Source organism: Miscanthus floridulus, chromosome 4, assembly GCF_019320115.1.
Source record: "Miscanthus floridulus cultivar M001 chromosome 4, ASM1932011v1, whole genome shotgun sequence".
Taxonomy (NCBI): domain Eukaryota; kingdom Viridiplantae; phylum Streptophyta; class Magnoliopsida; order Poales; family Poaceae; genus Miscanthus; species Miscanthus floridulus.
Window position 1 is genome coordinate 98,006,847 of NC_089583.1, and position 25,154 is coordinate 98,032,000.

At 44.5% G+C, this 25,154-nt stretch overlaps 2 protein-coding genes and 1 pseudogene across 3 annotated transcripts; all 3 read left to right on the forward strand.

Annotated features, from left to right (window-relative positions):
• Nucleotides 1-2,665: 2,665 nt before the first annotated feature.
• LOC136552261 (O-fucosyltransferase 6-like) lies at nucleotides 2,666-7,102 on the forward strand (annotated as a pseudogene).
• Nucleotides 7,103-9,709: 2,607 nt separating this feature from the next.
• Nucleotides 9,710-12,567, forward strand: LOC136552262 (chitin elicitor-binding protein-like). Its single transcript, XM_066543788.1, has 4 exons — nucleotides 9,710-10,397; nucleotides 11,723-11,840; nucleotides 11,926-12,113; nucleotides 12,232-12,567. Exons 1-4 carry the CDS (start codon nucleotides 9,722-9,724, stop codon nucleotides 12,363-12,365), a joined length of 1,116 nt encoding a protein of 371 aa, XP_066399885.1. The 5' UTR covers nucleotides 9,710-9,721; the 3' UTR covers nucleotides 12,366-12,567.
• Nucleotides 12,568-15,043: 2,476 nt separating this feature from the next.
• Nucleotides 15,044-20,218, forward strand: LOC136552264 (protein DETOXIFICATION 45, chloroplastic-like). 2 transcript variants are annotated; one of them, XM_066543789.1, is made up of 14 exons: nucleotides 15,044-15,656; nucleotides 15,783-15,910; nucleotides 16,085-16,228; nucleotides 16,317-16,462; nucleotides 17,099-17,234; nucleotides 17,529-17,625; nucleotides 17,743-17,843; nucleotides 18,106-18,269; nucleotides 18,746-18,817; nucleotides 18,901-19,017; nucleotides 19,102-19,197; nucleotides 19,318-19,439; nucleotides 19,840-19,941; nucleotides 20,044-20,218. In XM_066543789.1, the coding sequence occupies exons 1-13, from the start codon at nucleotides 15,298-15,300 to the stop codon at nucleotides 19,898-19,900; spliced, it is 1,743 nt and encodes a 580-aa protein (XP_066399886.1). In that variant the 5' UTR covers nucleotides 15,044-15,297; the 3' UTR covers nucleotides 19,901-19,941; nucleotides 20,044-20,218. The 2 variants fall into 2 exon arrangements, 1 of the variants encoding a protein (XP_066399886.1); XR_010782777.1 differs by lacking the exons at nucleotides 19,840-19,941; nucleotides 20,044-20,218 and having other exon boundaries at nucleotides 18,905-19,017; nucleotides 19,318-19,358.
• The last annotated feature ends 4,936 nt before the right edge of the window (nucleotides 20,219-25,154 follow it).

Sequence of the window (25,154 nt, forward strand, 5' to 3'; positions counted from 1 at the left end):
CAAGACTTGGCTTGATGGACCGGTTGCAAGCGTAAAGGACAAGTCGAAGGCTTTGGAGTGATGGACCGCGTGACGGTAAAGCTTGAGCAAGACTTGGCGCCGATGGACGATGGCAACGGTGAAGAGTAAGTAAAGTCAAGATCGATGAACCAATATGATCACGTGATGATATAAAGTGGATCATATCATTGTTGATCGAGTTGGTGCATGTGTTGCATCGACATTGAAGGAGATAGAATGGAATACGCAAGGCAAAGGTATAACCTAGGGCATTTTATTTCCTCGATCATAGGTGTGTAGAGAAGTTTATGACCGGGTTTAGGATAGATGGCCGTACTATCAAGAGGGGCAAACTTATTTGCATATCGGTCATCTAGTGCCACTCGAGTGATCTAACTTTACATCATCGCTAGGATCGAGTGGCGTGGCAAGTTGAGTGGCTAACATCCTTTGGGAAATTATTGTAAAAATGCTAACACACATACATATGGTGGTGTACACTTAGTGGTGTTGGCACGTTTTACAAAGGAGGTGGTGTTTGCAGGGTTGAGATATGTTTGGGTCCCTCTCTGGATTCGGCGCTTTTGGGAAAATGGAATGCCTATTTTCTATTGTGCCAGATACAAATTCTTGGTGGTTAGCCCATTGGAGCAAGGGTGAAGAAGTTAGAAGTGAAAACGAGTTGATCGTGAAGATGCTGGCGTCGGTCAACTAACCGGACGCTGGATCTGAATGCACCGGACGCTGGCAGGCTGTGTCCGGTCAGGCTGATGTACGATGACGCAGAAGCTGGAGTGTGACCGGACGCTGGCTGCGTCCGATCAAGTGTGACCGAACGCGTCCGGTCGAGGTCGGTACCTTACTGGAAACGACCAGACGTTGGGGGTTCAGCGTCCGGTCAGTTGAAAGCTGCTGCGTCCGGTCAGGTCAAGTGACCGTTGGAATCGGGACACGTGGTCGTCTGTGGGCGACCGGACACTGAAGTTCAGTGTCCGATCAACTCGACCGGAGCGTCCGGTCGGCCCGACCGTTGCCTAGTGAAGGGGTAACGGCTAGTTTAGTCCTTGGGGCTATAAATAGAAGTGGCCTTCGGCCATGGCTGGTGTGGAGCACCTAAGGGGACTTTGTGTCCATGCTTGAGAGTGCTTAGGAGCCCTCCATCTCACACATACTTGATAGCGATCATCCGATTGTGTGAGTGAGCGATTCTAGTGCGATTGTATCGTGAGATTGCATCGAGTGGCACTAGGTGATCGAGTTGCAAGTCGGTGGTGCTTGTTACTCTTTGAGGTTGCCACCTCCTAGACGGCTTGGTGGTGGTCTCCGTCGAAGCGCGCAAGAAGCTTGTGCAGCGCTCCGAAGAAGTGCTTGTGAGGGGCATTGTGCTCGTCCCGTGGGAGCCACGAAGAGCAACTCTAGTAAAGCGTGTCATTGAGCTACCCTCACTCAAGGGGTAGGTTCTTGCGGCGCCCGACGTGCGGGCTTAGCGGGTGATGCTAATTAGCCGCCGAACCACCAAGTGAGCGGTCGGCACAACGGGGACTAGCGTGTTGGCAAACACGTGAACCTCGGGAGAAAAATCATCGTGTCAACCTTGTTCTTCCCGTTGGTTTGTATCCCCATTACACAAGTTTGCAATTACTTTTATACATATTAAGCTTATGTAGTTGCTCTTGTAATTAGATAGCTTGTGTAGCTTGCTAATTACCTTCTTGCTTGTGTAGCATAGAAGTAGCTCCCTTGCGTGGCTAATTTGGTTTTAGTAACCTTGTTAGTCACATTGCTTAGTTTGTGTAACTAAGTATTTTGCGCTCTCTAATTAGGCATTGGTTGCCTTGTTATTGAGCATTGCTAGTGAGCTTAGTTAGCTTTGTGCTTTTGCTTACTAGCATGTGTAGGAGCTCTCTTTTTGTTTAAAGTATTAGTGGCATAGGTTTGTGTAACCATGCTCCTAGAATTGTTTAGGAGAGCTCTAGCTAGCCCGGCACCTTTGTTGCATAATTGTTATCTTTGCAAGGTGCTAGTGAACATATATAGTGGGGGTGTAGTCTTGGCTACACCGATAGTTTTAATTCCGCATTTGTATCGGTTAGCCAATGCGATTAAGTTTTAGAAAAGACTATTCACCCTCCTCTAGTCCGCCATCTCAACCCTTGAAAGGTGCTCTTGAATTCTTGACAATATTTTGTGATTGCTAGCAGTGGTGGCGCGGTGCACTGCACTGGTGCCTAGTGGTCTAGTGCTGTTAGTGTTAGTAGTGATATGCTGGCAGCAGTTAACTAGTCGTGGTATATTGCTTTTTTCAGCAGTGACAATAGTGCACTGCATTGCGCTGGTGCTTGACTGGTTGCCACTTGCAGCACTGGTGACGTACCGTGCAGCATATAGATATGTGATTAAGCATGTGATATGAATTATGATATTGCCATGCAACAGCTGGTGTTATGATATTAATATGTGATCGTCATTCCAGCTTACGTTTCCGCCCGTTTCCGTCGTCTTTCTGTCGATATTTGTCCATTTCTGCTCCCGCACCCGATCCCAGCCTTTCCGATCCCGATACCGTTTTCGACTATGAAATGTAGAAACGAAAACGGGACGGAGGTTTTTCCGCCCGTTTCCGTGCGTTTTCAACCTGAGTCGCCACCCTCCCGCCCCACTCGGCCCCGCCGACCGCCGCAGATGGGCCAGCCGCTGCGGCGCGGCTACCCGCACGGGCACGGCCGCCACCACCGGTGCCTGCGCCGCATTGCGCTGCCGGCGGCCGGGCTAGGCCTGCTCTTCCTAGCCATCTCGCTCCTCTCCGTCTCACTCCTCTCCGCGCCGACCCCCGCCCGGGCCTCGGCACCTCATCCTCATCCTCCTCCCGACGGTTCCTCCGCCGCCATCCGGTATGGACGGACCCTAGCTCCTCGCCTGGCAGCCTTGTCCGTGCTTCCCGATCTGATTGTTTTTCTTTCTATTACTCTGTATGAGCCCGCAGACAAACGGCTCCGGCGGCGAACTGGAGGGCTCCGAGAGCAGCGACGCGTTCAGTGTTCCGGTTAGATGAGAATTCATGGCTTGTGGTTTATGTTTCGGATTGTGCATAAATGAGTCGAACTTGGATAGATGTTTCTACTTATTTGATTTTATCCTTGTGGGTTTGAGCTCCGTGTCATATCAAACCACCTAGCCCATCCTGTCTGTTTTAAATCATAAGAAATGTCAGGTTGGACCTTTCATTATTAATAGCTCATCATCCAGTTATACTTCGCCCAAAATGTAGACACATGGATGGACTAGGCAGGATGATCTTTGGCGATCGAAGCTTGCTAGCAACTTCCATGGATGCAGCAACTCTAGCAGTAAATTTCTTGGTGAGTAGTAACTCTGCTGTGAATTACTGCTTATAATCTATACTTTCTTGTCATAACTGTTGGATGCTATGTACTCTGACCTGTGTTGTGGGTGTCAATGATGAATGACTATGTGCATCGTTTTTCATTAGCATTATGATGTATGATGATTTAACAACTATATCCGCCTAAAGGCCTTTCCTTTTTTTATTTGTTTTTGGCAGATTCTGGTGTTACCACTCAACCAGATCGATACTTGATTGTTGTTACAAGTGGAGGTCTCAATCAGCAGAGAACAGGGGTGAGATGTTTCTCTGACTGTCTTCTTGTAAACGGATTGATATGATTAAAACACCTGAAGTAAACATGAATTCTTTTCTCCACATGTTTCACAATCTTTTTTATCTTATTGCTGCAAACTAAGCTACACGTGGTGTATAACTTATGTTGTCAGGACCTGTTCAAACAACCTGGGGTATCTAAATTTGTCAGCCTCACCAGTTGATGTATAATACATGTGGTGTATAAAACTAAGCTAGTTTTCTCTATAGACGTATCATGACCCCTGCTTCTTTCTAGATAGTTGATGCTGTAGTTGCTGCACATATTTTGAACGCTACACTTGTTGTTCCCAGACTGGATCAAACATTTTTCTAGAAAGATTCAAGGTATGCAATAGTGACCAGTGAACACTTCTCAAATTACAGCCAATGATCTTTTACCATTTATAGGTGTTAAGATTTAATTTATTCCACTTCTTTTGTATCCAATACTGCAGTAATTTTTCAGAAATCTTTGATATGGACTGGTTCATCTCATTTCTTGAAAAGGATATCAGAATTATCAAAGAGCCTCCAGAAAAAGGAGGTAAAGCAATGAAACCTTATAAAATGTGTGTCCCCTGAAAATGTACTCCACGGTGTTACTTGAACCGCGTCTTACCAGCACTTCTGAAGAAACATGTGAGTTATGCAACCTATGGCTTAGCTGGCCGACATTTATTTATATGAAGTTAATCTTAGTCCTTTTCTACATTATCATGACTATACTATATTTTATTATGCCTTTTCATATATCACTAAATAAATTTACTGACCAGTTATTTTAGCGGTCAATTTTTTTTCACTAACTTGCACTGCTTTTGAGGAATTTATCTTTTGAGGGCGATTTTTCAATAATGCTTTGCTTCTTGTGTTTTTATGTAACTTATTTGCACACTTCGTTATTTTTATGCTTCTATGTGTAGTTTTATTTAAAAAACATAGAAGCATAAAATAATGAAATTTGAATTTTCTTTGATGCCTCTATGTGTAGTTTTGATTTAGGAACTGGGCCTCAGCTCAGTTGGTAGGAGGTGTGGATGCACACCCCCACCACCCAAGTTTGAGTCCTCTTCGACTTGAATTTGGGTGGCCATTTCTTTTCTTATTTATAATGCCTCCTAGTCCTCTTCTACTAATTTTTGTGGCTGAGAGTTTGGGAGATATTTGATTTCATAACAATCCAGTCACATAGCTCATTTTAATTCCTGGTGGTGCAGGTTATTCGAACGACTAAATATGATTATAGGCTCTCAAATAAGTTGGACACTGACCTGCAAAAACTACGTTGCATAGTCAATTATCATGCTCTGAGATTTACTGACCCGATACAAGAATTGGCTGAAAAGCTAATACAACGAATGCGAGAAAAGAGCAGATATTTTATTGCTCTTCACCTAAGGTTGCTTCATCCTGTAACATTAATTGAACCTTTTGTCAGTCTCCATTTATCATTTTGTTCAAATTTTACCTGTTTCAGCTCACTCAGTAGCAAGTACATGAACGTAGACTACTTTGGACCTCTGATCTATCAATAGTGGGTGGTGCATATGTTCCTGGGCAGAAAACCTTATACTATTAATAATGATTAACCAAAGCTGTAGTCTGAATAATGACGATGATTTTTCACTTCTTTGGCCATTGAATTGTCTCAAACTTTTCTCTTAGAGCTTCTTTGTTTCACCATCTCCAGAATATTTCCTTCTGTTCTGTTTGTGTACTATAAGAAAATGAATTAATTGTTGAAATAAAATTTCTAAGATTGCTAGTTGGTTTCCCTTCTGCTCCTGCCGGTTCTCTGTGATCTTAAATAAAATGGCAATTTAGCAGAAAAGAATGAAAGATGGTTGGTTAAATATATAAAAAGTGGAAATGTATCTTATTACTCCCCCATTACTGTTCCGTACAACATTAGCTCGTTTTGTTTTCTTGAACAAGACATGATTGTTATTCTGATGGCAGATTTGAACCTGACATGCTCGCTTTTTCTGGGTGCTATTATGGTGGTGGAGAAAAGGAGAGGAGAGAATTAGCTGCAATTCGCAAACGATGGAGAACCTTGCATGTACGAGTTGTGTGATGTGTAGTCGTTACTCACATACTGAGATAGAATTACCTTTTGCTAATCTTGTTACGTTTTCATATTCCAGATACGTGACCCGGAGGTAGGTGTCCACTGACTCCTGAGGAGGTAGGGTCGATGTTGAGGGCATTAGGCTACAGAAGTGATGTGCACATTTATGTTGTTTCTGGTGAGATATATGGAGGCGAAGATACTTTAGCATCCCTCAAAGCACTGTTTCCTAATTTCCATACAAAAGAAACGCTGTCAAGCCAAGAGAAGCTTGCTCCATTCCTGCAGTTCTCATCTCGCATGGCTGCAATCGATTTCATTGTCTGTGATGAAAGTGATGCTTTTGTGGCTAACAACTTTGGTAACATGGCCAAAATTCTGGCTGGGCAAAGGTAATGCATCTTTTGAAACTGTTCTTATGTTTATCTGCTGTTAACTCCCACCCCCCCCCCCCCCCCCCCCCCCCCCCTTTTTTTTTACTTATTGTAATCCAATCTTGTTCCAGATCATCTGTACTTATGCTCTCTCCAGGAGATATTTTGCCCACAAGAGAACAATCCGGCCAAATGCTAAACAGCTCTTTCCCTTATTCATGAAGAGGGGAAATATGTCTTGGGATGCATTTGCCTCACAGGTGCGAACAGTCCAGAAAGGATATATGGGAGAGCCCATGGAAATCACACCAGGAAGGGGTGAATTTCTTGCCAATCCTGCGGCCTGTATATGTGAAAAGACCGGCAGAAACTCAGTAGTAGTCAAGTCCATTTCTGGAAGTAGCCAGGAACCTGTAACTGACACCGGAATAAGGAAAGCCATTGCCATTGGTAGTGGTAGGCCGCCATATCCTGTTTATACTGACGAAGAGGCAGATGGATCTGATACAGAGGAAGATCCAGATAGCAGCGGGAGAGGAGAGGTGATTGACACTGAACCTGACGATGATTCTGTGATCAGACAAGAGGATCCTGAGCTAGAGGAGATCCTGTCGGATTAGTCAAGTTGTGCAGCTATTTCTTCCGGTAGAGCTATGCAAAATCTGACTTTGCATATACATGTGTTGTATGTGGCAGCAATTTTATGGTTTGGACATCTCCGAACTAGCTTAGATCTGCAGCCCCTGGTGTACATAGATTTTCTGGTGTGCAGCTGTCCATCCTCTTTCCCCTAGCTGAATGAGGGCATGATTTTCCCTCCTTTTCTTAACATCCTGCCATTGCTAATCGCTCATGGAAATGTGTATATCCTGCTTAATTTTCTAAACTTCTTTTTTTGTTGGTAAGCCAGATTTCTTGGCATCGTTTTTTACAGTTACTGTTGTTTTGTGCTGGACCTTGTTGACACATTGCAATCTAACATTGTCTAATCTTTGTCAGAAGAAAGTATTTGTCACTGACATCAGGGTTTTATTGATCGCATTTTGCTTGAATAGCAGAGACAACGTTTCGGTCTTTCTGCAATGTTGGGAAGTTGGCGTGATGCATGAATTATGTGATAAATGCATTTTTTTTCGAATCACAGAACAAACACAGAAGATTACATATGTGCACACGCGCTCACAACACATGCACATAAGCTAACTCTTTGAGCATCTCCGACGACATATCTGAGGAAGCACCTATGTTAAGGAAATATGAGCGGGCAAGTCTCGTCACAAGGAATCCAACAAGTTAAGCTAGTTTCAATTTGCGTGTGGTAATGTATGTTTGTCAGCTTGTGTATGTGTCGTCCTATCCATGAACGAACTGTCCAATTTAAGGCCAGGCCTGGTCACCTGAAGGCTGAAGCATTTGCATAGACACTTCCACCACCTCTCCATCGTCTAGGACCAGGCCTGGCAAGCAGGGCTCGATCCAAATCCAATCCCCTCGGACAGGACCCGCGGTCAAAGATTGGATCCTGATGCCTCGTCGCCGCCCGTCACGTGCACATTCTCCAACTTCCTAGCGGTTATTGGGATTCTGGGAAGATAAGAGGTGGTAACTGCCTAACTGGTAGCCGGTAGGTGCAGTGCAAAGTGCGTCTCGGAGTAATCCCGATTTCGCAGTTTGTTTTGTGGTTTCTGATTTCTGAAAAAGGGTAGGAGTACGTATTTGTTCGAAACGATGATGGGGGTAATGCAATGTGATAAACAGACCAGAGTTAGTAAAAATTTCCTCTGTAACTGTAACAGGTAGTATATATAATTAAATAAAAAAAATAAAAACAAGAGAGTTGCTTCTCCGATGCCGTTCACCACCTTGAGCATTGGACGGCCCATATGATATGGCCCGGAATCTTTGCCCGACAAGCAGCTTCAATCCAGTTCCTGGGAGGACGTGTTGGCCCTTATAATCGGATCGAAACAGTATTTTTATCACAACAAAGCCGTTGAAACAGTGTTTCGTTTTTTTTTTTTCCGCGAAGCTAACGGGCCATAGCGTCGAGTGCGGGAGCTCGCTTGTTTTTAAGGCCGCGTGTCCTGTCCTGATGATCCGCTGCAGCTTTGAAAACTGACGCAGCGCTGTTGACCCCCAACCCCAACGGTTCCGGGTTCAGGAGCCATGGATGGCCGCCGCACTGGATTCTGTCAGGAACTGGACATGTTTCGCGGCAGTAGAGCTGGAGCACGGGCTCCGCAAACCTCGGCGCGCAGCGGACAAAGTTCGTGCAGAAAACAGTAGGATAACTGATGAAACTCATTTCACCTCGCTCGCTGCTCGTTGGCTCACATCATGTGATGCACTAGAGTCAGAAAACTCCAGGAACGAACGAACGCCAACACCGCGATATCGTGAACTCACAAACCAACAAGACCGGCGTCCTCTGGCAACTGGCATCACAGCGTACAATCACGCTGCCGATGCCGTGAGCATGGCGCCCTCTCTGTTCTGTGGGACGGGAGCAGGCACACGGACGTCGGACAAAGGGCGCCGCACCCACTTCCGGCGGCCGGCCAAGGGACAGATGGGATCGCCGTCCCTTTGCTACTGGGCGGCTGGCTTTTCACCGCCAAGGAACGCAGATGCGAACCGCGTGTCGCATTGCCGGCTTGACGCTGCCGCCCACTCGGACTCGGGCACTCCGACAAACCACGCACCAGCACGGCGAGCACGCAGGTTTCCCCTGCACCGGCGTGGTGGACGATCGGTGATGGCTAAACGGCCACCAGATCCTCCGCGCGGTCGAAGCGATTCCCAGCAGGCAGCAGCGCACGCAGACACGCTCACGCCGAGCAGGCGAGCCTGAACCGTCTGCACGTCATGTCAAGCTACGATGCCACCGCGCACAGAGAATCCCCGCAAGCTGCTGAAGCCTGCAGGCGAGTGAGCCAGCGCCCACGCTTGTTCTGTCTTCTCCCTCAACCCCACCCCACCCACTCACTGTGCACACGCCACTAGGCTCACGCTGTCATCCCCACCGGTGCCTTTTACGCACGATCCGAGCCGTACAGGGAGCGGTGGACGGCATGGATCCCTCGTCAAGCTCAGCTTTGACCGCGCGGCAATGGAGAGAGAGACCACAAACCATATGACCACCGCCCAGCTCGCTGCTGCACACTGCCCCCACCCTCCTCTAACTCCGCGCCAATGCGCCTCCCCAACATCTATGCCTCGTTTAATTCCTCAACTAAAGTTTACATTTCTCATTGAATGCTTTTGATGAATAGAGTATTGAATATAGATTAAAAAATAATTAATTATACAGATTATGACTACTTTATGAGACGAATCTTTTAAATTTAATTAGTTCATAATTTAATAATAAAATACTATAGTAACATATGTGCTAATAACGAATTAATTAAATTTAATAAATTCATCTATTGATTTATTGGGAAATTCTATAATTTATTTTATTATTATTATTCGAATACCCCTACGACATGCGATTGACACTCCGAAACTTTAGAACGCAAACTAGACAAGGCCTCAAACGACCAAACCAGCCCAAAACCCCAACCCCACAACAGTAACACGGGCACACTAGCTTAAGCTAAACCTCGCCTCGCCATGGCAGCAATGGCGCCGCTCCCCGCCGCCTCCCTCCTGCTCTTCCTCTGCCTCCTCGCGGCGCCGTGCCCCGGGGCGCGTGCGGCACGGTTCGCGTGCAACGCCACGGCGCCGCGGGCGTCCACGTGCCAGGCGCTCATCTCCTACGCGCCGCCCAACGGGACGGCCACGCCCACGCTCGCCGCCGTGCGCGCGCTCTTCCAGCTCCGCTCCCACCGCGCGCTGCTGGCCGCCAACGGCCTCCCGCTCTCCACGCCGCCCACGGCGCCGGCCCCCGCGCCGCTGCGGGTCCGCCTGCCCTGCCTCTGTTCGGGCGGCGCCGGGGCCACGTTCCAGCGGCCCACGTACCGGGTCCGCGCCGGGGACACGCTCGACGCCATCGCGCGGGGCGACTTCGCGGGCCTCGTCACCTACCAGGACATCGCCGCCGCCAACAACGTCTCCGACCCCAACAGGGTCGCCGTCGGACAGCAGCTCTGGATCCCCGTGCCCTGCAGCTGCGACCCCGTGGCCGACCAGCCCGTCGTGCACTTCACCTACGTCGTGCCCACCGGGACCTCCGTGGCCAGCATCGCGCAGGAGTTCAGCACCACGGAGGAGACGATTCTCGCGGTCAACAAGATGCCCGACGCCAAGGCCCTTATCGCCGGCCAGGTTCTTGACGTGCCACTCCGAGGTAGGCCTCCCTTTCTTTTTTTTTTCTTTTTCCTAGCAGCTCGTGTGTTCTTGATCTATTCGACTTGTTTGGGTAGATTCCTTGAGCTTAAAAGAAAGTAGATCCACTTTCAATGATTTTGAGCTATACTATGTTACTGTTGCTGCTTACACATGGACCCTGAAAAGTTCTGAACCTCTTTGCATTTGCATCTTTATTGCTGGTAAAAGCTGTGATTAAACATAGACATGCTTTGCCGTTAGGCAAATGCAGAGTCTCTCTCTTTTTTGCTCCCCCATTGTACGCCTAAAAATGTTCAGGAGTTCTTTTCAGATTGTTTGCCTGAAAAGCTTGTGCTTTTGAATAGACAAAAAGGATGATAAAAAAAAACGACACTACTAGTTGTTTCAGCATTTCTGCTCTCCGCTCCGAACTTCTGCTCGCAGTTTGCAAGTAGCTGCACAGAGCATGTCTTGAACATTAGCTTGTAGACCGAGTGTTTTTGTTCTTGATGACATACGTGTAGGTTACTATTTGTGTAAATGAATTAGTATCTCCAACAGAAGTACTGGAGTTGTTTGCTTCAGCAAAATATTTTTTGTTAGTCATAGTTCAGGATAAGGTAATTGATATGTATCTGGCTTTCTGAACGTAGAATTTGGATCTGACGTTCTGGGCATTGACATCTGTTTTATCTCATAGGTTATATTTCAAGAGGATGTTAAACCTCTCTCTTTGGAATGAAGTTTGGACCAAATGTAATTTTTTTTTTTGAAACGAATCAGGCAGGAGAGCTGCCGATTATATTGAAAAGAAGAAAACCCAGACTGGGTAATACAACGGAGCAACAAAGACCCCCTAAAGAGTCAAACAACAACCACCACCACAACAACAAAGAGACTACTAAAATAGAGAGAAAAAACTCAGGCCGGTTGGATTAGGACATCAACAGGAATTGCTACAATACTAGCTGAACTAGATTATGGTAGCAGAAAAGTACGATTCAGATAGTATTCTTTGTATACTTCACATCATTGGAAGTTCGTTCATGTCACTCACCTTGTTTGTTTGTCATTATCTTAGTCTTGCTATTGCTAATGCTAATGCTGTATTGTGCAGTTAAAATGCACTTCAGCCTTACATCCTGTTCATTTATCTTTCTAAGTGAACTGAATTTGTATCAAGATCAAGCTAGCCTGTAATGAGCATTCAAGTCTTAATTGCTTCAGAAAGTGTAATGCTTCATATCATGTACATAAGATAGCATGCTCATTCAGTCATATGACATTTAGCCATTTACTCAGAGTTCCATTTTGGAGCTAATGGTTTTGTGTTTATATATGCAGCTTGTGGTTCTGCCATTAGCAGTACAGCCATTGATCGTAACCTTCTTGTGCCAAATGGAAGCTACGTCCTCACCGCCAACAACTGTGTCATGTGTGGCTGCAGCTCTAGCTCCTGGCAGTGAGTGCTCGTCTATTGAAACTTGTAAATTCTGAATCAGCCTTTATAATCAAATTCTAACCTCATAATGCTCCATGGGGTTCAGGTTGGACTGCCAGCCAACACAGGGATTGAGCTCGTCGTTCTGCCCTGCTGCCAAGTGTGGAGACATGTTCCTCGGCAACACATCCTCCACCTCATCCTGCGAGAGCAGGACATGCTCCTACGCCGGGTACACCAACAGCACAACGTTCGCCATCCTCGCTAATGTCACCACCAGTAACGTGTGCAGCGGTGAGTAGTGCCCCGGTTCTGTTTGTAAGAGCCAGTAGCCAGCATGTTGTGTGCCTTTGGCATTGGCAGTGCTTTTCTAAGTTGCCGTTGACCCCTTCGTTATTTTTGTCACTGTCAGCTGGGATGTCTCCAGTGGCGCAGCCGGCTCACTCCTTGGCGTTTCGGTTGGAGCGGGCGTGGTTGAGATGGACGGAGCTGGTTGTCTCTCTTCACGTCGTCTTGCTTTGTCTAGGCTATCTGCGGCAAGACTGAACGTTGTTGCCATGCGTATGTCGTTAGATTCTGGTCCTCCGATTCCTAGTTTGATGTTGTGAGTAATATCTGCAGTGTTTGCGCGACTTTGATCTGTAGCTGGTTGGATTTGTAAGTGCAGACCCTAGGGCAACACTTCTGTGTTAGAAGGTAGATCAGGAAACATTTGTACTTCGTCAAACTTTTGCAAAGATACTTTCTTCTGTTATGACCGTAGCCTTTTTCGTGTTCTATCTGGAGTATTGCTTGGCTCGAGACGTTCCAATGTATGGATTCAGCATCATTGCCTGTAATCTCAGCTAAAACCATTTGGATTCTTTCGCTAGGAGGAATTGAAATCTACTTAATAAACTAGGCTATTGGCTTGACACTCCATAACTTTTCAAAGTTCACGTATAAGTCCATCTCAAATTTATAGGGTGGAAGATGTGAATTGATTCTTGAGATCACCATTGTATGTTTCTACTTTACAACTTATAACACGCTCTTCAACTCGTGCCTCTACGATAGAAATATGACACATAACTATCTCTCTCGTATAGCCAACAATAATACACAAATATAATCCATATTAGCTTAATTAATATATATCTAAATTATGATTATTAAAATAAATTTAATTTCAAGATCCAAACGAGGCTTTAGATGATTAATACAGAGGGGATAATACGTGGGATAAGAGTGAGTAAGCCCTTGGCTAGTTAGCACAACTAGCTAACAAGGGATAATACTTTATTGCTCGAGATTATACACGTCTCCAAAAGCTCCCTGAAACAATTCCCTCATTGTTTTTTAAGAGAGAGAGAGAGAAAAAACAATCATTCAACAATTTGTATCTTAATTCTCTAATAAATAATCACTTGGTAAATCTTTCTCTAAGAGCAAGTACAACAATTGGCTTGTAGCCAAGCTAATCAGTATTTTTACTGATTAGAAGAGAGAAGGAAGGAAAGAGAAGAGAGCTTAGCTCTCATGCAAGCAACAAGCTTGATATGAAAGCATAGACGGGTCCCAATAGAGATGTATATGAGGAGTATTAGGACATAGAATGGAAATATATAATAATAAAGAAATTTTGTAGACAAATAGAAGGCTAACTATTATATAGCTATGCTTTTACAACTTTGACTTATAAACAAACACTTGACTCTTTTATTGATCTTGCTACGATAACTCACAGATGCGTGTGTGCATTTGGTGCCTCCATCTTGCGTGGGTTTTCCGTCCTCCTCCAGATTTCATCTATCCTTTCCAGTTTTCGAGTTTTAGAGGCTAACCATAGAAAGCTGTTGGAAAAAAGACAAAAATAGACTATTTCATTTTGTTAACTTGGCATATTCATTTATTTTCGAAGTGATTTTAAATAAGTTTTTGAGGTTGTCCCAGTTAATTTTTAGCTACCTAATTTTAACACTGTCGTTCAAATTAGGCCCATGGTCCAACGAAGGTGATACGAGGCCCATACGCCAGTCCATCCCGCGCGGCTGCCACTGTACCCCGGTGGGAACCATAGGGAAAAGGCCTAAATTAATTTTAGTTTCACAATATATTTTAAAATCAAAATCTTCAATATCGTACGTGGGCCCATACACCAGTTGTAGTCCATTCCCGCACCTAAATTATTTTAGTTTCAAGTTATTTTTATAAAATTCAAAATCTTCAATATTGATCGGTATAATTCTAAAGGGTGTTTGATCCCAAAGCTAATAATTAGCCCATGCTTTTAATACAGATTAGAATGTGGGCTAATTCTAGACTAATAAGATCTAATGAGGGCTAATTTATGGTTAGAGTCCATTAGATTAGCCTATAATTAGCTCGTGTTTAATCCATTTTCACAAGATGAGCTAATTTTTAGCCTTGGAATTCAAACATGCCATAAACCGAGACTCGAAAGGCTAAACCGTAGCACGACGCTGGTGGTGGACCTATGTGCCATTGGCAACACAGTGTCACGATCATGGTCCACCGGTTGGAACGGCCGGAGCCCGGGTAGGGCCCTAGGCTCGCGAGACCTACATAGAAATGCTCAATTGATGTTTCAAATCCGTATTTGACACCCAAGTCAGCAAATTTTAAAATTAATGAAATCATCATAGACGTCTCGCTTTCAACAAGCATATCGTTTACAACGAAAATAATAATATCATTAAATTTTAAAATAAATCTAGAGAAATACGAGAACCTGCATAAATTCGAGTACTTAAAACGACTGAACAGGTTTCACCGCAAGAAACTAAAAACCAGCTGAGTTACACTCATCTGGTTCTCGATTTTTTTTTATCATTGACTCTTTGTTGATCGTCTTAATATGATTTGAATGTTAATATAGTCAAGTGATATACAGCTTTAATACACATGCATGTTTCATTCTGACGATAACGAGACACAACTGCTGATCAATGGTATAAAAAATACAGAAGAAGATGATGAGCAGCATTTTTCACAACGCAGCAGTCGCAGCTGCAGCTCGTTTCGTTTGGAGCAATCAGCCGCCGGGCGTGTGACCGCACACGAGCGGCGCGCAACGCGGGCTCGGCTCCGGCTGGAAAGCCTGGAAACAGGCTGAACTGAAACCAAAACACGAGGGAACACACACACACGCCGCGGCCGCGTGCCCCCTGACCTGCCCCTGCTTGCTCCGGCCTCGCTGGTGCTATGCGCGCGCTCAGGCCGAGGCAGCCAGCCAGCCCAGCGCGTGCGTCGCGCACGGCCAAAACCCAGGGGCGCGCGGGCGGAGCCTCCACCAAAAAACCGCCGCCTCTCCGCCTCCACCTTCCCGTGCTCCCCCCGCCTCGGCATCGTAGGAGCCAAAACGGCAGCGACGCGCGCGCTGTCTCTTCCTCTTCGCAACACCACCCCGCCACCCCCTCGCTCGTTCGATCGCTCTGCGAGCTTATCCGACGCCGCGGTCACTTGAGACAGAGCCCCGATGGAGTTCGCCGCCGGCGCTGGGTTGGCCCCGCGCTTGCGCCTGCGCCAGCTGCCCGCCGGCCCCGTCCCCGTCCCCGGCCGCAACCGCTGGGTTAGGGTGGACGGCGGAGCGATCGGCATCGGTTGGGCCCGCCGCGCGACCGCGCCGGGGCTCTCGCTGGCTCCCGCCGTCGCGAGACGGGCGGTCTCCGCGGCGGGAGGAGGCCACCTACTTCACGGCCGAGTCGGCGTCGTCGTTCGCTCAACCGGCGACGGCGGCGGTCGTGTGGGGTTCCGCGGCGAGGACGCCGAGGGTGATCGATCACACCCTGCTCGCGCGTCTCCGTCGGATGGCGCGAAGGGCGCGACTCCTGCGGGGTGAGTCCTTGACCGTGTCGATTCTACAGCAGGGCTGTTAATTTGTGTTTCGCCTCTAGCGCGGTGGCTCTTGGAGTGACACCTGATTTATTTTTGGCGCGTGTTCATTGCGTCCTCACTCCTCAGCAATTCAGTTCGGGATCATCCTGGAGGAATTAGGAAGGAGCTCATGAATCTGGCCGTACCGGCCATAGTTGGGCAAGCAATCGATCCTGTGGCGCAGTTACTGGAAACCGCATATGTTGGCCGCTTAGGTAAATTTCCCTTCCACTGTTCTCTTCAGTTGGGTCATTCATTCACTTCATAATACGATGCTTCAATTTAGTGATTAGTATGTGATGAAGACGAATTCATTATTTTCATTTTTCTATCTACTTTTGTTGTGGTTTGTCTGAAGTCTGACACACTGACCTCTCTAAATCTGGCAGGTCCTGTGGAGTTGGCTTCGGCTGCCGTTGGTATGTCAGTATTCAACATTATATCAAAGCTCTTCAACATACCCCTCCTAAGTATCACGACATCATTTGTGGCTGAAGATGTGTCAAAACATGACTCTTCACAATCTGCTTCGGGTACAGATGATTGCTGACTCTTATGTGCTTAAGAAACATGCCTCATTATAGAATTCCCAAGCTAACTTTCTGTGCTGATACGCATAAGGAAATATATCTGGCAAGATTGGAAAAAGGAAGAGGCTTCCTTCAATTTCTTCTGCTTTACTCTTGGCAGCTGCAATTGGTGTCATTGAAGCCTTGGCTTTGATTTTGGGGTCTGGAATACTCCTCAACATTATGGGTGTCTCACATGTATGTTAAAATCTCATATCTTTGTATTAATGCTAGTATGCTACAAAAATGGGCATTCAGAAGAAGGAATAATTAAGTTTGACTCCCTTTGTCCCTGTATTAGACGCACTTACTACTTATCACTTATCAGAAACTATTTTTTATAGTAAAAGATTATAAGTATAAAATCTTTGTGTTTGGAACTTAACTTACAGATTTGGATTGCAATGATAAAGTGATTAATCTTTTTTTCCTCAACATGCAGGATAACTGCATGTCATTGCATTAAGAAGAAGAATGTTTGTTACAAACTGCTAGGTTTTCCCGATTACATTCATGCTTGTGGTTAAAGTAAAAAAAAACCACGGCCACTGCTTATGGATATCTAGCCTCTACTGGTCTCCAGGGACATCAAACCCTTGCTGTGCAACGATAAAATGATTAATTAATAATTGGATATGTTTCAGATTTTATTATTGATTTTAACTTTTCAACCTAATAACAAGTAGGACCCAGAAATAATTGTCTTTAACACCTCTGATGTCACTCATTTCCCTGTGGCTCCAAAAACTAGTGGTTTGGTAAGAAAATTCACTGCATCAAATACCACATTTCATGTCACTAGAGCCTTGATTCTGCCTTCGTTTTCTTTGGCAGGCATCATCTATGCATAATCCAGCAAGGCTATTTCTTTCTGTAAGAGCACTTGGTGCTCCTGCTGTTGTAGTTTCATTGGCTATCCAAGGTGTGTTTCGTGGACTAAAAGATACAAAAACACCTCTACTTTACAGTGGTAAGTCTCGACACCTCGTAAATTCAGTGTTTGTATCTTCTAGGTTGTTTCATTGTCACTTCACTGACATGGATCGTAGATGGCAACGATGACCTGAATCATAAGCAATGCATTTCCTTTTGAGAGCCATGTACAATCTATGCTTTCCTTGATTCACAAATGGCCTGAGTTGCTTCAGAAAGCTTACACAATCTCAAAATTATGTGGAATGCTGACAGAGTGCTGTTTGTCTTCTTGCTCTTTAATCTATCAGCGTATTGTGCATAATTGCTGAATTTTGAAATATGCCTTCAGGTTTGGGTAACATCTCAGCGGTGGTTCTGCTTCCTTTTTTTGTGTATTCCCTGAACTTTGGATTAACTGGAGCTGCACTTGCAACTATTGCTTCACAGTATGTCTGGTATTGCATTCAATTATAAGTTCGTTGACATTCACACAAATCACATGAACTAGATTTCATATTATGTCTGACTTATCATTTCTAATGTTCTTATCTTGAATTATTCAGATATGTTGGTATGTTTCTACTTCTTTGGTCTTTAAGCAAGAGAGCAGTTCTATTACCACCAAAATTCAAAGACCTAGAGTTTATTGGGTACATAAAATCTGGTGAGTTGTAAATTATTGCTTGCACTATGTTAGCCAAGTTATCACGCTTAAGTCATTCCTTTCATTCACACATATACCACAGTTCTTGAGCATCTTGGTTCATTGGTACTTATACTTAGATGTGCAGAGTAGTTAATGGCTTCTTAGGCTCATTATACATTCACTAAAATGCCTTAAAACTCGTCAACATTTATTTGCAGTTCTAATATTGTGGGTTGCATGCCCTTGAATACAAGCATGAGCTCTTTTGAAACTTCTATAGGTGGCATGCTGTTAGGGAGAACCCTTTCAGTTCTGATAACAATGACTCTTGGGACTGCAATGGCTGCTCGGCAAGGCACAGTAGCTATGGCCGCTCATCAAATATGTCTGCAAGTTTGGCTGGCAGTATCATTACTTTCGGATGCGTTGGCTGTTTCTGCTCAGGTGCATCTCTTATTATTTATATATTTTGTTAACACTGCCTATTTCCAAAAATATCACAATTACTTCTCAATTCACTTCGGTTTTCGTCCCTGGTTTCACCTTAAAAACTGAGTCAATTTTTCTTCTAATAATATATGCGGCAATGTGTTTGCGCTATTTCAAAAAAAACCAAATTTCTCAATTCACTATGTGTTTCTCAAACTTGAGCAATCTCTATCTTTCTCAATGGTAACTACAACCTGATCTATGGAATTTAAAGTTCTGCACTAACAATGCAAGTGTTTAGGCATGTATGTAGTGGCTCGGACTTAAAAGTGCCACAAAAGGTTGTTTTTAGATTGGCCTTTTATGTAAAGCTTGTGATGGTCGAATTGCCTCCTTGCCTGCTCATTGTTTCCTGACCCTATGTATGATATACATACCTCTTGAACTGGGGCTGAGTCCACTGAATTTATTTGTTACGTACTTGATTTCAGGCACTGATTGCAAGTTCATTTGCTAAACTTGACTACAAAAAAGTGGAGGAGGTCACGTTCTATGTGTTAAAGGTTGCAGCCTTAACTAAGTTATTTTACTGCTAATATGTATAAGACTATAGTATAAATAATGTTGATCATGTTTTATTTGCTAGGCAGGAGTGTTCGTTGGTATCGCTTTGGCACTTCTTCTGTTTGTCTCTTTTGGTAGACTTGCAGAAGTATTCTCCAAAGATCCCATGGTTATAGAAATTGTGAAGGGTGGTGTTTTGGTATGTATCTGTTTTTATGATACTATTTGGTCCCTGTCAACACTCTCTTTGCTCATTGCTTTTTTTGTGTGTATGTTTTTGAAGTTTGTTAGTGCTAGCCAGCCTATCAATGCCCTCGCTTTTATCTTTGATGGACTCCATTTTGGTGTCTCAGACTTCTCGTACTCAGCTTCCTCCATGGTATGCACATAAAGTAACTTATGCTATTCTGATCATGTAACTACTACTGCATTTTCTGTTTGCAGTGTTTCCTTTCCTTTCCTTTCTGCAGTGATTTATTAATATCCCTTGGATCCTCAGATGGTAGTTGGGGCAATATCCTCTTTCTTTTTGCTGTATGCTCCACAATTTTTCGGGCTTCCTGGTGTTTGGGCTGGCCTGGCTCTTTTCATGAGTTTGCGTATGACTGCTGGATTTTTGAGGTAACATTTGTCTCATTGACTTTTTGATACATGTTTTGGATGTCGTCAGTAGAAGATACCCTCTTAACCAAGTTTGACTTTTATTTGAAAAGTATGATTGTCTCTTCTGTAGCACTCCATAAAGGTTGGAAAATAGCAGAGTTTAATTCTCTCTCTTTGTTGAAAATGCAACATTTGCCATGAACAGAAGGTCCCCATGAACCGTTTAAACAGCTGCAAACATGAAATTCAGATCATCCTAAGAATATTATTTTTCGTAGATTGACCATCTTCTGTGCGTCCTGCATTGATGCAATAGATATTGGGCCCAGTTGATGATAACCAGTGATCAAACTATCAGATGCTTTGCTACAAAATTTGCATTATTCAATTGTGACATGTTGTCCTCCTTAATTTACAGATTGGGATGGAGAGCAGGGCCTTGGTGGTTTTTGCACAAAAAAGAACCCAAATACAACTAAGTGAAAAATGCAGCATTTTTTAATGCTTATCATTGATTCATGTAATTAATGATAGTCAATTTCTTGTAATACTTGCATGTTGGGCCTACCAGATGGCCGCATGGTTGCTGACATATAATAAGGCGCTCAACTGTTGTATGCAGGCTGCAATGAAGAAAATGTTGATCTCTGGAGCTGATTAACCAAATGACGAGATTAGGATGGAGAATAGAAGTTATGAAAGGCACACTACAATGTCGAAACATATTTACTTTTATGTTGACTCCTGTGTATGTTTCAACCATTTGGTGGTTTTAGGACTTAGAATTTGAGAGTAAAGGTACATCAGACAAAGTTCACTTGTAGGTGTCACTTAGGCGATGAGCTAGTCACAACTGAGACCTAGCCCCCTCCCCCTCCCCCACCGTCGGCGGCCACCCAGTCCGCCACCGGCCACCAGCCTTCCCCCGTCGGCTACCACCCTGGTACCGGCGTCCACCTCCCCCCCCCCCCCCCCCCCCCCCCCTTGCCCACTCGCAACTCCCACCCATCCTCCCCGGGCCATGGAGCGTGGCTCCCCCTCTCGTCGTTCGTGGGCTGATGAGGTCGAGGAGGCCGACTCTCAGGCACGCTCCTCATCGGCCCTCAACCCTGACACCAAGCCGTTCTCGCCGGCCATCTCGGGTCTCGGCAAGGGGGAGCGGCTCTCCTTCTCCGACTCGGAGGCCTCCTTTGGCTCGGACGCGCCGTCGCCAGCTATCTATGACAGGGGCAAGGCGGCTGTGACGGCCGGTGGGCGTCGCAGGCGTCCGCGTCGCTGGCGTCGTAATCGTCGCCATGGCGTGCAGGGTGGCTTCATGGTCGGTGTGCAGCGTGCATTCCGTCGGGCGGGCCCGTCCACCCCGCCACCTGCGGATAGGCTTCGCTCCATCGTCGTCCACCTCGCTAGGCTATCCGTGGAGCCTGACGCCGAGGGCTTCCGCGAGGTCCATAGTCGTCGTCGCTGGTCCCCGCCCAGGGTGGCAAGGCCAGTACCGGAGGACCTCATTGGCCTCTGCTTCAACTGCCTCGGCGATGACCACGTCAAGGCGGACTGCGAGTTTTCTGTTAAGAAACGGTGTCTCTTGACAGACACCCCTTCGGTGATCTCATCAACAACGCCATGAACAAACACTTATTCACGAAGTGATCTCATCCATCAATTATAAGATTAGTGGATAGGATTAGATAGTTAGTTTTACTCCAAAGGGTATGTCCTTTGGGAACAGTCGTGTCCCTTCGTGACACCCATTCACTTGTATAAATATATTTCAGAGATCAATGAAAGAAACAGTTCTCTCAAATTTGTTCATTTACATTCATGCTTTAACACGTTATCAGCACTTTTGCTCTCAAGAACGAGAGAAGAGAACGAAACCGGCACCCTGATGGCTTGCATCGGAGACACTTTGCTCTCAAGAACAAGTCACGAAGGTGTAATCGTCCCTGCAATCAGCAAGAATCACAGTGTAAGCCATTCATTGGTATTGTTCGTACTTGTTTTGCAGTGGATTCGACTTCCTTCATCCACGGACTGGCCACCGCGTTCTTTTCGACCGTACCCGTCAATGGTAACCATCGATGTCCCGTCCAACATGGGTTCACGCACGGCCACAGGCTTCACGGCTGGAGAGCCCGCTGCGGCCCTCTGGCGGTGGCGGTGGCCAGCTCCACCCCTTGGCGTGCGGCGCGCCCCGTCGGTGGTGCCGCGTCGGCGTCCGGCTACTCTCGAGGCAGGCAGCCCGCGCAGCCTCCCGCGCGTCCTCCGCGCCAACAGTCGGTGACTGGCGGTCTCGCGCGACTCCGAACCCGCACACCGCGACGACCTCTGCACGCGCAGCCGGCTCCCGCGCGGCCAGGCGCCCGCAGTCCTGCTGCCCAGTCCGGCGGTCGGACCCTGCCGCGGCCGACGGCCCCGCGTGGCCCCTATGGTCGGCCCCGCGACGGCTCCTCGCTGGGCCAGGAGACGGGATCCGCGGCCGATGAGCCCGCCCACAGCCGGCGAGACAGCGCCGGGGGCTCCCGTGGCCCCAAACAGCATGCCCGGAGGCCAAGAGACTCGACCGACGGGAAAACCGTTCGTGCATTGGATAAGTTTGTGCAGAAATGCACGAACACCCTTGTATTTTCTATGAATTACAGGATACTCCAAATGGATTATTTATATAATCCAGATTCATGATTAAGCCCTCAGGTTTTAACACGTCTGTAGCATACTATATTTAGCTCATGTAAATATTAATTTTAGACCCTAGGTTTAAAATACATTGTGATGTATAATATTTACCTCATGTAAATAAGTATTTTTGAGACCCATGTGTCATCAAGAATGCATCATGACATGTACTGCTACAGATGAATTTACCACTGTAAATTCGCTTTCTAGATCTTATGTTTTCTGGAATTTTTTAGTATTGTTCAAAGCGTTTGGCCAAATTAGCAAACCCAATAAACATATGCTATTAAAATTGCATGTTCAAAGTGTTTGTCCAAATTGGCAAACCTAATAAACATGTAGTATAATCATTACATTGTTCAAAGTGTTTGTCCAAAATGGCAAACCCAATAAACATGTAATATTATTATCACGACCTTTGCATTGTAATTACTTTGTTATTTGCAATTTTCATTTCATGTTAAGCCCATTCATGCTTTATTTAAGGCTCATAGTGCTTACATTTTTTAATGCAAAATCGATTAAGTGTATTACCTCATTATTTGTATAACATAAATGTTCCACATTGTATGTTGGCCATACACAAGGTAGCGCCATAGTTGCTACTGTGGGATCTACACTAAATTCTTAGTGACTATCCTCAATGTGCGTACCCAACATCATAAATTGGAACATATGGTCTACATCTTTTCACAAGATGACTACCATTAATCAGCATTCCTATTGGCCATACACAAGGTAGCACCATAGTTACTACTATGGGATCTACACTAAGTCCACAACTTAGTGACTATCCTCAACGTGCGTACCCAATTCGTTTGCGGATTAACTAAGGTCTACATCAATCTTTTGATGATTACCTTAAAATGTGTTTATACAAATTGCATACACCACTTGGCATCTACTGTTCAACAGACTATATCCATATTATTAGAGGTCTACATCTTTATAATAACTACCTCTAATGTGTTAGCATAAATGAGGTTTACACTATTAGTGAGATAGATCTTATCTCCTATTTATTTTGCATTAATTAATACAGCATCACCATAGCAATTTTAAATTTACCCTTAGCGTAAATTTAGAAAATCTATGGTTTAAACATTGTTAGAATAATAGCCAGCAAAGAGTTTGATCTCTTGCTCTTGATGGTCACCATTATCTAATATGGTCAATGGACGTAATGTTAAACTTGATGTTCTATGGATTCATGGCAATATTTGGTGCTCCTCATAAGAGAGCATCACCACTTATGATCAATTTAAATACGGAGTTTTATTTAAATAAAGCACCATATACATTCAGGTCACACGTATGTGTATCTCAATGGGTGCAAATCGAAGCACTATATGGCTAGCTTTCAATGAGTGATATGAACAACACAAGGCAATCATTCTGCCCAATGCCAACTATGATTGGCCACAACTTTATCTCTAGGATCTTAAGTCCACTTGAGAATATAATTATGTTGTTCCAAAATATCTCCCAACATTGTGTTTTCGCGAAAGCACACTACTTACCAAATGTATTTTAGATTAATTCCTACATTACTTCAGGTCTAAGTGTATGATAAACTCTTATCGAGGAATCATCATAAGCATTATAGTGATGCTCTATAATCTGAAGTATATTGAATTTTCAGAATCATAACAAGTTCGATGCCATGTAATAATGTCATCCATAGAACTTTAATGGTAAGATTTAACGCAAAAAGAAGTAGCAGCCCCGTGCATTCTTTAGGGTCAATGCATTTCTCAAATATGACAGAACCATATTTTGTCCCAATTGTGTATGTTACAGCCACATAACTTTGAAATGTTATGCCTTGAAACATTTAATTGATCGGTATTACAAATTCATTGGACATAAATATTCGGCTCAACAATAAAGATATGAAGCATGCTTCTATCTTCAACCTGACACCACCAGGAAGGCCAGTTGTTCACAACAAGTTTCATGAAAAAACCAAGTAGCAACCAAACACTTAATTAATAAGTGGGTCTTATGAGCATAGAGAGCATGATCATCGAATTTAATTCGCTTGATCCATTTTGGAGACCAAATTTGTCTTCCATTTACAAAGATACCTAGTATCTTCGTCCCATTTTGGTGTTGTAATATAAAATGTTGTCATCAATTTCAATTGAATATCACAATAATGTGCCATCACATTTGATATTCCATTAATTAACTTGTATGTAATCTATATATCTGCAAAGAATATCATTATATTCTTCATGCTATATATAGACTTATACGGGAGTCAATCCAAATGCAAAGAGGAATTTTGCCTAGTGGATAGTTGCACCATAAACTCTATATATAGAAAAGCAAAATATTTCTAAACTCTTACATAGAGACAAGGAAATATTTTGTTAATCGCTTAACGCGATGTCATGATAGTGGGCTTTGGTCGTGCTACTATCATACTCCCTATTGGTACTCAAATAATAATCATGAATCCATTCTTGTATTCTGATTCTAAGATGTACCCAATTAAAATTATAGAGGTATCCATTAATGTGGTTTTCATATGGAAACCCCAAGATGACAACTAAAAGGAGTATTTTTCTCTTAACAACGGATATGGCAATACTTAAACAAAACATCCTCAGTTGGATTTGACTATATATACATAACATGTATCCAATGTTGCGTACAAATAATTCTCTCTTGATGTCAACAAGACTTGACACATTTGGCTTGGTTATTCAACTATAGAGATAACTTGAGAATTATTGTCAATTCTATTCATCATAGTATCAATATGAGCCACTACATTTCTTAAAGAAATTCAAGAACATACATGTGACTCTATTTACCATTTTATGGACCATTAAGATACTATGTAATGCACATTTATGCATCCATAATATAGTCCTAGGTGTGTCTCTTAGTCATGAGAACCATCACTATACCAAACTCATTGCTCGAAATCTTCAATTTAGAGCAAATTATCCTAGATGCGGGATCAAATCCATTTTTATGGAACAGTTTGGTTTTTGGGTACTATATACCAAGTACCTTATGTCCATACCAATAATGGTTTTATTGAGTCTC